A 16,280-nucleotide genomic window follows, 5' to 3' on the forward strand; every position below is an offset into this window, starting at 1 on the left:
CTTGACCGTGGGGCTACAGCAGACCGAGGAACCCTTTGCTCAAGCCAGTGACCTTGAATCCAAGCTGGTGAGCTTTTGCTCAAACCAGATGAGCCTGCGCTCAAGCTGGCGACCTTGGGCTCTCGAACCTGGGTCCTCCGCATCCCAGTCCAACGCTCTATCCACTGTGTCACCACCTGGTCAGGCTATTCAGTGAGTCTTTAGTGGGCCATGAATTTCTAAATTTCTAAGAAACTCCCCAGTGCTGCTGTTGCTGCTGGTCTGTGGACCACACTTGGAGTAGGGAATCAAGTTTTATTCTCTTTTCACTTCCTGTCTAATCCATCCATTCCCTACCTAGTTTGCCGGAGAGGTGTTTTTAGTACATTAATGATAGTTATTACCAACTAGCGGCAACTTCCCGAATCATGACTTGTATCTTGGAATTTTGCTCGGATCTCGAACAAGAATACTGACCGAGTTGCAGCTTGTATCTTAAAAAAAATCATGTTGGTCTGCTCGTATCTCGAGGTACCACTCTACTATGTCAGTGTTACTTTCTCTCTGAGTGGTTTACACTATCCCTTATGTTTGTTTATCCTGCCCCAAATATTTTTTTTTTTTCTTCTGAAGCTGGAAACGGAGAGAGACTGTCAGACAGACTCCCGCATGCGCCCGACTGGGATCCACCCGGCACACCCACCAGGGGCGAAGCTCTGCCCACCAGGGGGCGATGCTCTGCCCCTCCAAGGTGTCGCTCTGCCGCGACCAGAGCCACTCTAGTGCCTGGGGCAGAGGCCAAGGAGCCATCCCCAGCGCCTGGGCCATCTTTGCTCCAATGGAGCCTTGGCTGCAGGAGGGGAAGAGAGAGACAGAGAGGAAGGAGGGGGGGGTGGAGAAGCAAATGGGCGCTTCTCCTGTGTGCCCTGGCCGGGAATCGAACCCGGGTCCCCCGCACGCCAGGCCGACGCTCTACCGCTGAGCCAACCGACCAGGGCCTAGCCCCAAATATTTATTGCACACCTATTGTTAACTACTTTATAAGCTTTATTTGGGGAAGTTGTAATCATAAATGAGGCAATTTTGTCTCAATATGAAAATTCTAATACGTACTCTGTTAGAATTGCAATTAAGCAAGACTCATGGAGACTAAATACCTCGGCAAAGCAACTTTAATAACTTCTGCAGAAGTATGTGCTGCTGGTGAAACCAGCTAGCAGGTGCAGGCAGGAGAGTGGGTTCTGTTTTGATCCCTAATGTGGGCCCTTGGCTGGGTCTTGCCCCATTGGCTGTGGTGTTGACTGTACAATCTTACTCTTTCTTGATTGGCTAGTTTAAGTGACCTCGTGAATGAGGAAAGGAGAGATGGAGATATTATTAACTGGATGTGAGGGGTTTAGGGAATGGTCAGAGAAACAGGTGAAGTTGGTTGGGGACTGGTAAACAAGTTGTTTTTCCTTTTGTCCCCTGGTTGGAGGAATCCACATGAAAGGGGTTGGGGAATGATTGAAGAACGAACATGAGGTAAACAAATTGTTTTTCCTTTCACTCTTACCAGATTAATCTTTCTCTAGGTATAGTTCTGATCATTCTAATCATGTCACTTCGTTTCTGGCTTACTTCTAGGACCTGCTTATACAATTTCCTTATCTTAGCATTTAGAGTTCTTTGTGATTTGGGTCCAAGAATATTTTCAGTGTAATTCACCCCCTCTTGTCAAATTAAGTAATTTGCAGTTCATTAAAACTTTCCTTTTGCCAGGAAGCCATTTCCTTCTTATTTCTGCCTGTTGAAATCTAGATCCATGCTGTTCTATAATGTAAATTAATATGGCCCTTTTGTCAGACAGTTTGGCAGTGTATATCACGACCCTTAAAATGTTTTACCTTTTTACTGAGTAACTCTACCTCTGGGAATCCAAATAAAAGAAGTAAATGCAGAATCTGTCAAAGATTTGTGTACATTTCAACAATAAAAATGAAAATGTATCCATTGCCATTTTATTTATAATGGCAAACAATTTTAAACAGCCAAAATGCCCTGCACTAGGAAAGTATTAGGAACACTCTGTTGTCATTTAAAAATAAAGTTTTTGAATGCTTGCCCTATACTAGTAAATCATTAGAAATTGTTTATATAACTGTACAAAGAGGATAGCCCAGATTTTGTATTAAAATATGGTGTTACTAGATACAAGTCAAGTAGGAAATAGACCAAAATGTTAATAGTAGTCGTTGTTGATGGATTGTCTATTTTTTCCCAAAATTGTCAATATATATATATATATATTGTTTTTATAGTCAGGAAAAAAGCTTTTCTGTTTTCTTATCAAACTAAGATTATAATTTCTTTGGGAAGCCATTCTTTTTATTTGAACTTCCACAGCACTTTTAGGGGGTACAGTCAAGATGACCTTTATATTCTGTTTTATGCTTTGCTTATTGTGTGCTTGTTTATTCCCTTTTCTGAGAATGACAAATAGCTGGCATACCCGTTTATAATTTGTTCCTCCTTTCATGGCTATTAATGATTCAGTACAATCTCCTCTGAGCTAGTAAAATAATAATTGATTAGTTATATCTGTAATGAGTTTGTGGGGCAGGGAGTTATACAGGCAGGGTTATCAAAATTTGCTAGCCCTTTAAAATAAATGTAAGTCCTTTGAGAGCTGGAGACAGTGCTTAAACTCATATTTATATTTTCATATTGTATTTCAGTTCTTTGTATAGTATTAAACACTTATAGTTGTTGAATTGAAAGATGGTAATATTCTCTGATGACATTAAGCGTTATACAGTATTGGATTTTTTTTTCCTTTCTCTTTCTAAAATTCTAATGCTGAGAATAAGTCTAGTGCCATACATTATCAGAAACCAAGTTGAATTCTATAGAATGAAAACATAAAGTAAGATAATATTGGTGAATAGCAAAGAGATTCAGGAGAAAGGCAGTAGTTATCAGGAAGAATAAAGGTGATAGTAGTTACTGTTAATAGTTGCTTCAGATTAGGGAGTAGAAAACAGCAGTGACTGATGAATTTTGGGAAGAAAGAATGCCTAAGGTAATTTTTTTTTTTTTGAGGGTAGGGTTGTCAGGTATTCAAGCTAATTTAATTAAAATAGAACTATTACTCTTGGACCCATTGTTTTTCACCCTTACTGACAAGTTCTGAATTGTTGTTTGTGGAGCACTGTGAGGTCTGTTTGTTTTGTTTTTAATTGTGTATCCCCCAGGGGCTAGGGAGGCCTGCTTGATCTGGTAGTGTTCTCTTTCCTAAAATCAGTGTTGGTTGTGTAAGTATGCTTGTTTTGAGAAAATTCATAGAGCTATAGTTTGGCAATTTTCTGTATGTATGTGGTACTTCAATAGTAGTTACCAATACCATAAACTGTATTTCTGTACATAAACATGTATGTCTCCTGCTTTATTCCACAAAGCAGTGTGTTGGTTTTACCTCTTGGTTTTTCTTAATTTTCATTTAAAACTAGATAATGGTGGCAGGACAGGCATTCAGAAAGTTTCTTCCCCTTTTTGACCAAGTAATAGTTGAAAGTAGCTCTACGGAAACTGTAACCAAAGGAGGCATTATGCTTCCAGAAAAATCTCAAGAGAAAGTATTATAAGCAACAGTAATTGCTGTTGAGCGGGCTCCAAAGGAAAGGGTGGAGAGATTCAACCAGTTAGAGTGAAATTTTGAGATAAAGTTCTTCTAGAATATGGAGGCACTAAAGTGGTTCTAGATAACAGGATTATTTTTTATGTACAGATGAGGACATTTTTGAAAAGTATGTAGACTGAAATAGATCACTGTTGAAATGGCATCATGTGAAGCTGCCCATTTCATTGACGTTCTGAAATTTTGTCATGTAAATAATTTGTCTTTTTTTTAAATAATAATAACCAAACTAAAAGTAAAATAAAAAGAGATAATTATGTTTCTATCCCTACTCAGCATTTACTTATCTTTCTTATATAATAGTAAGTCATCTACTCTCTTAGATGCCTATCCTATATGTACTTAGTTCCATGTTATTTTTTGTTTCCTGTCTTTCCCTACCTCTGTCTTCCCTAAACTGGCCATAACATGAAATTTAACATGTATTTTGGGGTGATGAATACACAATGCAATATGCAGGTGTGTTATAGAATTGTACACCTGAAGCCTGTTTAATTTTATTAACCAATGTCACCCCAATAAATTTAATAAAAAAATTTAAAGAATTTTTAAGTAGTTTGTATTTGGTACTAGTTTTAAAAGTAGATGAGCTCATTTTATTTTATTTTTTAAGTGAGAGAGAGAGCGAGAGCGAGATGGAGGGACAGACAGGAAGGGAGAGAGATGAGAAGCATCAACTTATAGTTGGGGCACTTTCGTTATTTATTAATTGCTTTCTCATATGTGCCTTGACTGGGGGGCTCCAGCTGAGCCAGAGACTCCTTGCTCAAGGCAATGACTTTGGGCTCTAAGCGAGTGACCTTTGGGCTCAATCCAGTGACCATAGGGTCATGTTTATAATCCCATGCTCAAGCTGATGAGTCTGCACGCAAACCGGCGACTGTGGGGCTTTGAACCTGGGTCCTCAGCATCCCACCTTGGCTGACAATCTATCCACTATGCCACCACCTGGTCAGGCAGAACTTACTGTATTTTTAATAGACCTTTATGATAGTTTGTCCTCCATTCTACTTCCTACTTACAAAGCTATACATTGTTGTGGTTAGAGCTTCATTGATTTTTCCTTCCCTTCTGAGACAGCACCCTTAGAAGAACAGTTAGTTTTCCATCTCACAGTCTAAAACAATTCTGAGATCTTTTCTGAAGGAGAGTGCATAAACTTCCATTGTTCTTCTGATGAGAAAATTATATTTAATCAGATGACCTGAAAACCTTGTTTTACTTTCCTGTTTATGTAACTAACTCTATATTCTGTTCGACAGCATGATTCTGGAACAGAGTGCACTCCAGGAGAATCTAAGAATTTAGGACAAAAAGAAAATGGCAATTACATCATGTATGCAAGAGCAACATCTGGGGACAAACTTAACAACAATAAATTTTCACTCTGTAGCATTAGAAATATAAGCCAAGTTCTTGAGAAGAAGAGAAACAACTGTTTTGTTGGTATGTATATTTTCCCAGCATTTTACTTTATTCTGAATATTTTCAAACTTGAAAGAATTATATAGTGAACATCTATGTACCCACCACCTATATTTTACTACTTTTAACACTTTGCTGTATTTGCCTTGTCACATATTTATCCATCTATCCATTACTCTGTCCATATTTTTTGTTGCAGTTTAGAGTGGATTGTATCAGTATACTTCACCCCTAAACAATTCAGCATACATACCATTAGAGTTCAAAATGGTTTGTGATTCTTTTATTTTTTACATAAGTGAAATGCACAAATCCTAAATCCACAATTTGATGAGCTTTGACAAATACATTTAGCTGTGTAACCTATCAAGAGATAGAATATTTTTATGCCAGAAAATTCTTTCATTTCCCTTTCCAATCAATCAGTTCCCAATGTGCACACAGAAGTAACCACTATTCTGATTTATTTTGCCATAAATAAATCTTTCTCGTTTTACTATATAAAAGAAACCATACAGTTTGTGCCTTTTTGTGGAAGGCTGCTTTCACTCAGCGTAATACATTGCTCACAGAAATGAAGGGATATTTTATGACTCCGTATTCATTTTGAAATATCCCCTAATTATGCTCACAAAAATCAGGGGATATTTTATCGCTTCATAATCATTTTGAAATATCCTCTGATTTTTGTGAGCAGTGTATTTTGAGCTTTATCATTAGTATTTTATTTCATGATATTGCTGAGTACTGTTACACAGTATCACAGTATGCTTATGCACCCCTCCGCTGACTGAACTGGGCTTTTCAGGTTTGTGTTAATGTGAATTAAGCTGCTATGAAATTCTTTATTTTTTCTTATTGTGATAGAATATATATACACAAAATTAGTTTTTAAACTAATTTTCTTTTTTTTTTATTGTATTTTTCTGAAGTTGGAAACGGGGAGGTAGTCAGACAGATTCCCGCATGCACCCGACCAGGATCCACCTGGCATGCAAACCAGGAGGCGATGCTCTGCCCATTTGGGGTGTCGCTCTGCTGCAACCAGAGCCATTCTAGCGCCTGAGGCAGAGGCCATAGAGCCATCCTCAGCGCCCGGGCCAACTTTGCTCCAATGGAGCCTTGGCTGCAGGAGGGGAAGAGAGAGACAGAGAGGAAGGAGAGGGGGAGGGATGGAGAAGCAGATGGGCGCTTCTCCTGTGTGCCCTGGCCGGGAATCGAACCTGGGACTCCTGCACTCCAGGCCAATGCTCTACCACTGAGCCAACCGGCCAGGGCCAGTATTTAAACTAATTTTAAGTGTGCAGTTTAGTGGCATTGAGTACATTCTGTGTTGTACAACCACCACCACTATCCATTTCCAAAGTTTTATCAATCCAAATAGAAATCCTGTAACCATTAAACAATCATTTTTTTTCCTCTCTCTCCTCATCCCCTGTTAACTTCTTATCTATTTTCTGCCTCTATAAATTTGCCTAGTCTAGGTACTTCATATAAGTGGTGTCATACAGTATTTGTACTTGTGTGATTATGACTTATTTCCTTTAGCATATTTTCAGTATTCATCCAAGTTGTATCAGATTGTCATACTTTTTTTTTTTTTTTTTTGTATTTTTCTGAAGCTGGAAATGGGGAATGACAGTCAGACAGACTCCCGCATGCGCCCAACCGGGATCCACCCGGCACGCCCACCAGGGGCGACGCTCTGCCCATCAGGGGCGATGCTCTGCCCCTCCGGAGCGTCGCTCTGCTGCGACCAGAGCCACTCTAGCGCCTGGGGCAGAGGCCAAGGAGCCATCCCCAGCGCCCGGGCCATCTTTGCTCCAATGGAGCCTTGGCTGCGGGAGGGGAAGAGAGAGACAGAGGAAGGAGGGGGTGGTGGTGGAGAAGCAAATGGGCACTTCTCCTATGTGCCCTGGCCGGGAATCGAACCTGGGTCCCCCGCACGCCAGGCCGACGTTCTACCGCTGAGCCAACCGGCCAGGGCCTTTGTCATACTTTTTTATGGCTGAATAGTATTCCATTATGTGGATATGGCACATTTTGTTTATCCATTCATCTATTATGTCTCTCTTTTGGCATTTAATATTAAAAATAGTCTACTTTGTATTATTTTTGGGGGGTTCATGTCCTATATCACAAATTATAAGTTAGTTAAGGGCAAAATTGAGGCTATTCACCTTGCATGTAAAGAACACTCAAAGATGGGTTTAAACATGTGACAGCAAAGGAGAAAGAATTGAGGAAGAGCCTGACCAGGCAGTGATGCAGTAGACAGACTGTCAACCAGGGACACTGAAGAACCAGGTTTGAAACCTCGAGGTCACCGGCTTGAGCATAAGCTCATCCAGCTTGAATGTGGGGTCACCAACTTGAATATGGGATCATAGACATGATCCCATGGTTGCTGGCTTGAGCCCAGAAGGTCCTGGCTTGAGCCAAGGAGTCACTGGCTCATCTGGAGGCTCCCTCCACGCCCTAGGCAAGGCACGTATGAGAAAGCAATCAATGAACAACTAAAGTGCTGCCACTATGAGTTGATGCTTCTCGTCTCCCTTCCTGTCTCTCTGTCCTTGTCTTCCCTCCTTCCCTCCCTCTCCCCCTCCCTCCCTCCCTCCCTCCTTCTCCCTTTCTCCCTTTCTCTCTCTTTCGCTAAAAAAAAATTGGGGAAGATTTCCAGATAAGCATGGACTTTTGTTTTTTTTTAGTTGGATTTAAAAGAAAATTGAGGTATAATTGACATCATATTATAGCTTCTCTTTTTAACTGTAATTTTATAGTTTAGATTCCCATGCAGTTATAAGAAACAACAGATTCCATGTATCCTTTACCCAATGGTAACATCTTGCAAAGCTGTCGAGTATCACAACCAGGATATTGATATTGATACAATCTACAGATCTTATTCAGCAGATTTCCTCAATTTTTCTTGTTCTAATTTCTGTCTGCATGTGTGTTTAGTTCTATACAGTTTTACATGTATAGGTATATATATCAACAACCACAGTTAAGATACAGAACAGTTCTGTCATCACAAGGAACAATCATGTTCCCTTTTATAATCATCTCCTCCTCCTTCCTGCTATTTCCTCAGTTTTCTCAAACTATTTATTTCCCATATCTAAAATTTGTCACTTCAGAAATGTTATATAACTGAAGTCATACAACATATGTAACCTTTTAGGATTGGCTTTTCATTCAGCATTAATTCTTTGGAGATTCAAACACATTGTTACCTGTATCAGTAGTTTTTATTGCTGAGTAGTATTCTCTGGTTTGTTTGTACTACAGTTGTTTAACCATCTATTTGTTAAAGGATATCTGGGTTATTTTCAGTTTTTGGCTGTTACAAATAAAGCCACTAGAAACACTCATCTACAGGTTATACAAGTCTTTGGGATAGATGCCCTCAACTCCAATTGGTGGGTCATATAGTAATTTTTAAAAATTTATGTGAAACTGCCGAATTGTTTCTAGAGTATTTATGTGAAATTACCAAACTATTTTATGGAGAGATTGTACAAATGATCTAATTTTTCTGTATCTTTGCCAGCTTTTAGTATTTTTTTATTTTATCCATTTTAATACTTTGTATTTTTCTGATAACTAATGAATAATGTTGAACATCTTTTCATGTGCATAGTTGGTGACATGTCCATGTTTCTTGGTCATTTCTAATTGTATTTTTTTTCTGTTGAGTTTTGAGAGTTCTTTATATAGTCTAGATACTAGTCATTTGTCAGGTACTGATCTGCAAATATTTTCTCCAAGTCTGTAGGTTGTCTTTTTATATTTTTCATAGTCTTTCCCAGAACAAAAGTTGAATTTTGATAAGGTTCAGATTATCAATTTTTACTCTTATTGATTGGCTTTGTCTTGTAAAGCCATCTTTTTCTTTTAAAAAAGTAGATTAAAGTTAACACTAATGTCATTTTTGTTATTATCAATTAAGTTTTCTATAGCTTTTTAACATGGAAATGCTGTATCAATTCTTCATTGGTAAACTGGGTTTTCACAAGAAACTTTCTGGTTGAAGTTGACTTTTAAAAATGAACATATTGCCTGACCAGGCAGTTGTGCAGTGGATAGAGCACTGGACACAGAGGACCCAGGTTCAAAACCCCGAGGTTGCCAGCTTGAGCGCGGGGTCGTTGGCTTGAGCATGGAATCATAGACATGACCCCATAGTTGCTGGCTTGAGCCCAAGGTTGCTGGCTTGAGGCCAAGGTCGCTCGCTTGAGCAAGGGATCACTCACTCTCCTGTAACCACCCCACATCCCCACAACCCCCACTCCCCAGTCAAGGCACATAAGAGAAAGCAATCAAGGAACAACTATGGGGCCTAAGGAGCCACAACGAAGAATTGATGCTTCTCATCTTTTTCCCTTCCTGTCTATCTCTGTCCCTGTCTGTGTCTCTCTCTATGCCTCTCTGTCACACACACACAAAAAGAACATATTGCTTTGTAGGTATTTCGGGAAGGAAATTAGTTTCTTACAACAAAATATGTACCTATTACAATTTTTGCATTTAAACAGCATCTTTTCTGTGTGTTTCAGCTGTTAACAATTAGCTGATTGAAGTAATATTTCTATGAGATGTAAATTAATGTGTAGCAAATATTGCATCAAAGTGTTTCTGACTTTATCATTTTCCCTTTTCTCCTTAATTACATGTCACATCGATTAAAAAGTGATTACTAGACTTTAGAAAAATCATTATAATTTACTTAGTATATATGTGCATGCATCTAGTTTTATAAAACAAGAGATGGTATAAAGTGAAAGAAGGGTAGATAGAGCTTTAATTATGGCTCATATTGCCTTTAATATTTGATGTGGTTAAAGAATGAGCTTTCTGAAATAAAGCTAGTCTTTCTAGAGTAGTTTTGATTCAGATATTCCTGGTGTTGAGTTCCAGCATTTGAGAGATGTTCCCTTTTACTTAATTCAGTTCTTCACTTGAAGCCTGAACTACAACTGTTTTTTACATTGCTTTGGTTTAGAAAGAAAAGAGCACCAAATTTTAGATCTGGGAGACCTGGGTTTAGCCTTTTGCCCATACTGGGGTATATGGTACTGCAAGTCACAAACTCTCTGGAAGTTTGTAAAATGAAGACATTTTCTGTAAAATGAAGACATTTAATTCTTATCATTTCCCTTTTGATGCTGAAGTTCTGTGATTTTATGATATTTTAATTTTCTTGTTCTAATTTTAAATCTCATTGACAAAATCAAAGAACTTTAAAAGAGCCAAAAATTTTCTCTAAAACTATTCATTATGCTTAGGCCAGGCAGTCTAACCTTAATGAACCAGATTTGACCCAATACTTATGGGCTTCGTGGGAATACAAAAATATAAATAATACATGGTTCTTCCCTTAAGGAGCTTGGTCTAGCTGAGGAGCAAAACCTATGTAAATATTTAAAAAGTTACTTAAGGACTAAGATACAATAAGCCAAATAGAATGTGGGAAAATGACCAATTTCTTTAACAAATAAAGGATGTAAAAATAAAAGGTGATGAGTGAAACTGTTTTATATTAAAATAAGACGACACATGTCAACCCAAAGCAACCATGGAGAGCAGGTGTGGGGGAAACTTGTGGAACTTGGTTCAGAAAAACAAAATTGAGTAAAACTTAACATGGATTGGCAATTAGATACTAGTAAGCATATGGTTAATTTTGTCAGTCGTGATAATGTTATGGTTAGATTTAAAAAACAAAAAACTTATCTTTTAGATTCATTCTGGAGTATTTATAAGAACAAATGAATATGTTGAGTAGAGTTGTTTATAATATATTATTGATAGTTCTTAAAGCTGAGTGATTGGTACATAGACATACATTGTACTTATTCTGTTACTAATTCTGTATAGGTTTGAAATTTTCCATCAAACAGTAAAGGTTTAATTTTTTCTTGTTGATAAATCAATAACTAAATTTGTATTTATGTAATATAAATAGTGCTGCCATTGTTTAATAAAGCCCAGTGTGGCATGGCCTAAACAGAGTGTTACTGCTTCTAGAAGGGACCTTAGAGGAGACAATTAGGTCAAATCCTTTCATTATACAGATGAAACTGAGGCCATAACTTTGTCTTGTTTATTTTCTCTAGAATCTGGCCAACCTATTTGCGGAAATGGGATGGTAGAGCAAGGTGAAGAATGTGATTGTGGCTACAGTGACCAGTGTAAAGATGAGTGCTGCTATGATGCAAATCAGCCAGAGGGGAAAAAGTGCAAGCTGAAACCCGGAAAACAGTGCAGGTACCTTGCTAATTCCAGTCATGTTTATTATGTTCTATAAAGTCACCTGAAGACAGTTATGCCAGATTTAAAATAGATTTAGAAATACTTATGGTTTAGAAACTTTATTTGTTGTTATTTTTTTTTATTTTTTTCTCCCATAATATATTTTATTTATTTCTATTCTATAGCATTGGTTAGTGCATTGTTGTTGGCAGATTGAACCACTTTTAATAGTAATTTGTATGGTGCGTGTTAATAAAGAAAATGCAAAGGATGCTCAATGAAATATTTTATTTAGTTCTTAATTTTAAATATATGACTCCATATTTTTAGAGTCTTAATTTAAATATTTAATTAATATGGATTTTATACCCTCTTATAACTTAATATCATATAATTATTTCTCTTGTCAAGTTACTTTGATAGTAATTGATATAAGCAATAGGATATTGTTTGTGCAATTTAAATGGGTGGTCAGTTTAACCTAGTTTGATTTTAGCATATAAATGTGAGAAATTGATAAATTGACTAGTGTATGATGTAACTACGAAAAACACTGATAACTTGCCTAGTTCTAAATCCATTTTCTATTACAGCTTTTCATTAATAGCATTTAGAATAAGAATGCCTTGCTCATAAAAACATGCCTTGCTTATAAAAATAATACGATCACTTTTCTGCATGTATTAGAATATTGAAATTTAAAATCCTCTTATTCCAATATTTGAAGCTGTATATCAATAACATACCAATTAAAAGATGAGCTTCATGGTTTAAAAATTAGGACCATATCTATATAGCTATATAGGAAATATCTGAGTGATTGTCTTTAATCATTTAATGTTTCTTCTAGTCCAAGCCAAGGTCCCTGTTGTACAGCACAGTGTGTATTTAAGTCAAAAACTGAAAAGTGTCGGGATGATTCAGATTGTGCAAAAGAAGGAATATGCAATGGTGTTACAGCTCTCTGCCCGGCATCTGAACCGAAGCCAAACTTTACAGACTGTAACAGGCATACACAAGTATGCATTAATGGGGTAAGCATTGGATTTATATATTTTTAATTTAGTTTTATAAAACCTGCTTTTTCAGAATAGTTGTTCACACTAAAGCTGCATAAAGTAATTAATCTCGGTTCCTGTTTCAATAATATTTCTATTTCCCCACAAAGCTATAATGTATTATGGCTGGTTGCATTATATTTATTACTGATTTGCCTTTCATCTTTCCCCTGTGTGTGTTTGATATTCTCTAGAGAAAAATAATTATTCAATTAGTCATGTGACTTTGTACTGCTTTTAAGTTTTATAAATTAATATCTTTTTAATAGCCTAAATAAAAGAATGTGAAGCCTTTGAAGCTTTCTTGGCTAAATGACTACTTTCTTCTACATCTACATGAGGAACATTTCATTTTTCTCTTCTTATAAAGGAGCCATAATAACTAGCATAAAGTTGATGCTCTTGTACTTTCTTTTTCTGTTTTTGCTTTGTAATGATTTTTTTAAAGTTGCTATTTCTTTAAAAGACTATCTTATTTGCACTTACTCTTTTTCATATGTGTTTAAATGATCCATTTCTGATACTAATTTATGCTTTTTTCCCCAGCTTGTATTTCTACTTAATTATTTTAGCATTGGAGGCTTATATTTGCCTGTCTGTTACTGTGAACAATAGTCTTGGCTATATAGGAACTAAATAATTGATCTTCTGTTTTTCTTTCAGCAATGTGCAGGTTCCATCTGTGAGAAATATGGCTTGGAGGAGTGTACCTGTGCCAGTTCTGATAGCAAAGATGATAAGGAACTATGCCATGTTTGCTGTATGAAGAAAAGTAAGGCTTTTAAAATATAAGAAAACTATACAATTTGTTTTGAAAACCTTATTTTTTCCTATATTTTAAGTGTTAAATTGTATATACACATTGCCCAAATAATTTCCAGCTAAACTGATCCTCTTGAGAGAAATTTCAAATGTAGCGTAGCATTGTATTTCTAGTGTTAGGACCCTACAGTGTTTTTAAAATGATAAATGAGACAAAAACCTACCAGCTTTATGACAATAATTAATATAAACACTATTAGAAGATTTTAAAGCCATTGTAGACACTAACTCAAGAATTTCTGGTTGTGTACTTGCATTATTTTTTTGCTGTTGTTTTGTATTTTTCTCAAGTGAGAAGCAGGGAGGCAGAGAGACAGACTCCCGCACGCGCCCGACAGGGATCCACCTGGCATGCCCACTAAGGAGTGATGCTCTACCCATCTGGGGCGTTGCTCCATTGCAACCAGAGCCATTCTAGCACCTGAGACAGAGACCATGGAGCCATCCTCAGCGACTAGGCCACTTTGCTCCAGTGGAGCCTTGGCTGCAGGAGGGGAAGAGAGAGATACAGAGAAGGGAGAGGGGGAGGGGTGGAGAAGCAGATGGGCACTTCTTCTGTGTGCCCTGAACAGGAATTGAACCCGGGACATCCACATGTCAGGCCTATGCTCTACCACTGAGCCAACTGGCCAGGGCTACTTGTATTATTTAAGGTGAATTACCAATGGTGTTATTTAGCCTCACTAATGAAATGTACAGCATGTCATGATAATGATTTTAGGCAGTTTCTTCCTTTCCTCCCTCTCTCCCCAACTACCCCAATAGAAAATCTGACCTTCAACTAACATTGGCACTTCTTTTCCAGTGGACTTATCAAGTTGTGCCAGCACAGGATCTGTGCAATGGAGCAAGCATTTCAAGGGTCGAACCATCACCCTGCAACCTGGATCCCCTTGCAATGATTTTAGAGGCTACTGTGATGTTTTCATGCGTTGCAGACTAGTAGATGCTGATGGTCCTTTAGCTAGGCTTAAAAAAGCAATTTTTAGTCCAGAGCTCTATGAAAATATTGCTGAATGGATAGTGGTAAGTATAATTTTTATTTATTAAAGAAACCATATATTGAAATGTTTTGATCATAAATTTACTTGGCCAGAGGTCACCAATGTTATGAGAAAATCACTTCCTTTTTGTTTACACTGCAGTTATTTTATTTCAAGAATGATAAACCTGGGTATTATTTTCTTCTAAAGTGATCAGAATCTCTGCCTTTTCTTCTATGTGTATCATTCATAGATTGGTTGGTAGGCAATGGGAGTCATTCTGTTTTACTCTGCTCTCTAGTCCTTATCCTGGGTGGGTTACTTCCTCCTTCAGTTCAAATGATTAGGTCATTTTCTTGGGAGTTTTTCCTCGAGTTATTTCGGAAAGCCCTGCTTGCTTTTTATACTTCTTCATTGTCAAAATATAACAGATAGCCAGCTGCGGGTTCTACTTTGCTGAACAGGAGAGATAAAAGAGAAATTGGTGATTTTTCTGAAGTTTTTTTTCTGATGTTTCAGTATAATTTCTGGGTCTTCATCTTGTCTGTGATAGGAATGTTGAACAGGGTAAGATCAGATACAGAGCCTTTTGCAGATTTGTTAATGATTATGGATGTTCATTCCAACATAAATCCACTGAACTGTATTATTTTTAAGCCCACATTCCTCCAAGTTGTACAGATGTTAAATTACCTGAAATTTTCTTAGAAGATTGCTGAGAATGACTATCTTAAGTCACTTAAGTATTCATAATTCTTAGTGATTACATTAAAATATAAGTAGGAAGCTTGCAAGTGATGTATTTGAGAATGTGCTATACCCAAATTGGAGTTTGCTTTTGGAAATTGACTTAGAACTCAGCTCTTCCTCTTTCCCTCTTCCTGAACTTTTTCTCACCTTTTTCTGTGTGTGTTTAGGACTGAGGGTGCCTCAAAAGCACACAAAAAGGTCATTTGTCTTTTGGAACTCTTAGAATAACCTTTTACAATAAAAAATTTTGGAATTCTTTCCAGTATTAAATGGTGTTTATTATGCATAGGAAGAATAATATTTTGCATGTTAGAATATGTGGTTTATAGATATGTTATGACTATATAGTGGGAGGATCATTGAAGTTGTATTTAGGAGACCTAGGTATTAAACCAAATAATTGGACTCTTTATTTAACTTAGCCTCTTTGAAACATGATGTATTACTCATTTTTGTACTCAGTCCCTGCTATATAATAGGTGTTCAAGAGATACCTGTTAAACTAAAGGTGCCTTGTGACACTATGGCGAAGTGGAACGAGTCCAGATTTGGGGATTACACAGGATTAGGATCATCCTGCTGGCCTTTGTCAGTTCTATGACTTTAAGCAGCTTACCTTTCTTGACCCTTTACTTCTGTATTTTAAACTCATATCCAGTTTTTTTTGTTTGTTTGTTTGTTTTCCTTTTTCAGATGATCTCTATTAAGAATAAGTTGAGATCTGGTATACTGTCTATGATGGAGGACAGTGTGTTCAAAAAAGAAATGTGATAATGGGGTCCTCAGTTAAATTCTACTGAATATATGTTGGCCAGGTATTTTAGGTTTTCTTGATAGGTTATCATGTTCTCTAAAAATAGTATTTTTTCAATTTTCTATTAAAATATATAATAGAAATGTTCTTTTTATTTAAAGTACTTTTAAAACCTTTTTCATATTTTAGATTTGAGAATTGAAATGCTTTTAATAATTAACTCTGGAACTCATTAATCAGGTACTTTTAGGTTTATATAAGTTTGCCTTGACTGTAGAATGTTTAGTTTATATCACTGTTTGAACTCTCATGCCATGCTCTTGTATAGCATGGTCTGTAATGCGTCAAGGGTACCACTAGGTTGCATTCTTCGGCATTAACCATGTCAGGCAATAAGAATACAAACATCCAGTTCCCTATAAGTTATTTGTCTCATTTTGTTACCTGCAGAGTTCACTTGCATAGTAGAGTTTATTTTGCTACATTGATACCTTATGCTTTGGTCTTTTATCATGTCAGGCAAGTGTCCTTTTATTTAGTAATATAGGTTATTAGGATGATCTATCTATCTGGTGTAA

The 16,280-nt window shown here is 37.0% G+C and overlaps 1 protein-coding gene and 1 pseudogene across 1 annotated transcript in view; both read left to right on the forward strand.

The window, feature by feature from the left end:
* The window catches only part of ADAM10 (ADAM metallopeptidase domain 10), a 146,140-nt gene that overhangs the window by 116,413 nt on the left and 13,447 nt on the right, over window positions 1–16,280 (forward strand). The window contains exons 10-14 of the mRNA XM_066341394.1: window positions 4,918–5,101; window positions 11,200–11,350; window positions 12,186–12,369; window positions 13,057–13,165; window positions 14,021–14,241. Of these exons, the coding sequence (XP_066197491.1) occupies window positions 4,918–5,101; window positions 11,200–11,350; window positions 12,186–12,369; window positions 13,057–13,165; window positions 14,021–14,241 (849 nt within the window). The remainder of the gene's footprint in view (window positions 1–4,917; window positions 5,102–11,199; window positions 11,351–12,185; window positions 12,370–13,056; window positions 13,166–14,020; window positions 14,242–16,280) is intronic.
* On the forward strand, window positions 3,471–3,777 carry LOC136375893 (10 kDa heat shock protein, mitochondrial pseudogene; annotated as a pseudogene).

This window comes from Saccopteryx leptura, chromosome 6 (genome assembly GCF_036850995.1).
Source record: "Saccopteryx leptura isolate mSacLep1 chromosome 6, mSacLep1_pri_phased_curated, whole genome shotgun sequence".
Classification (NCBI taxonomy): Eukaryota; Metazoa; Chordata; class Mammalia; order Chiroptera; family Emballonuridae; genus Saccopteryx; species Saccopteryx leptura.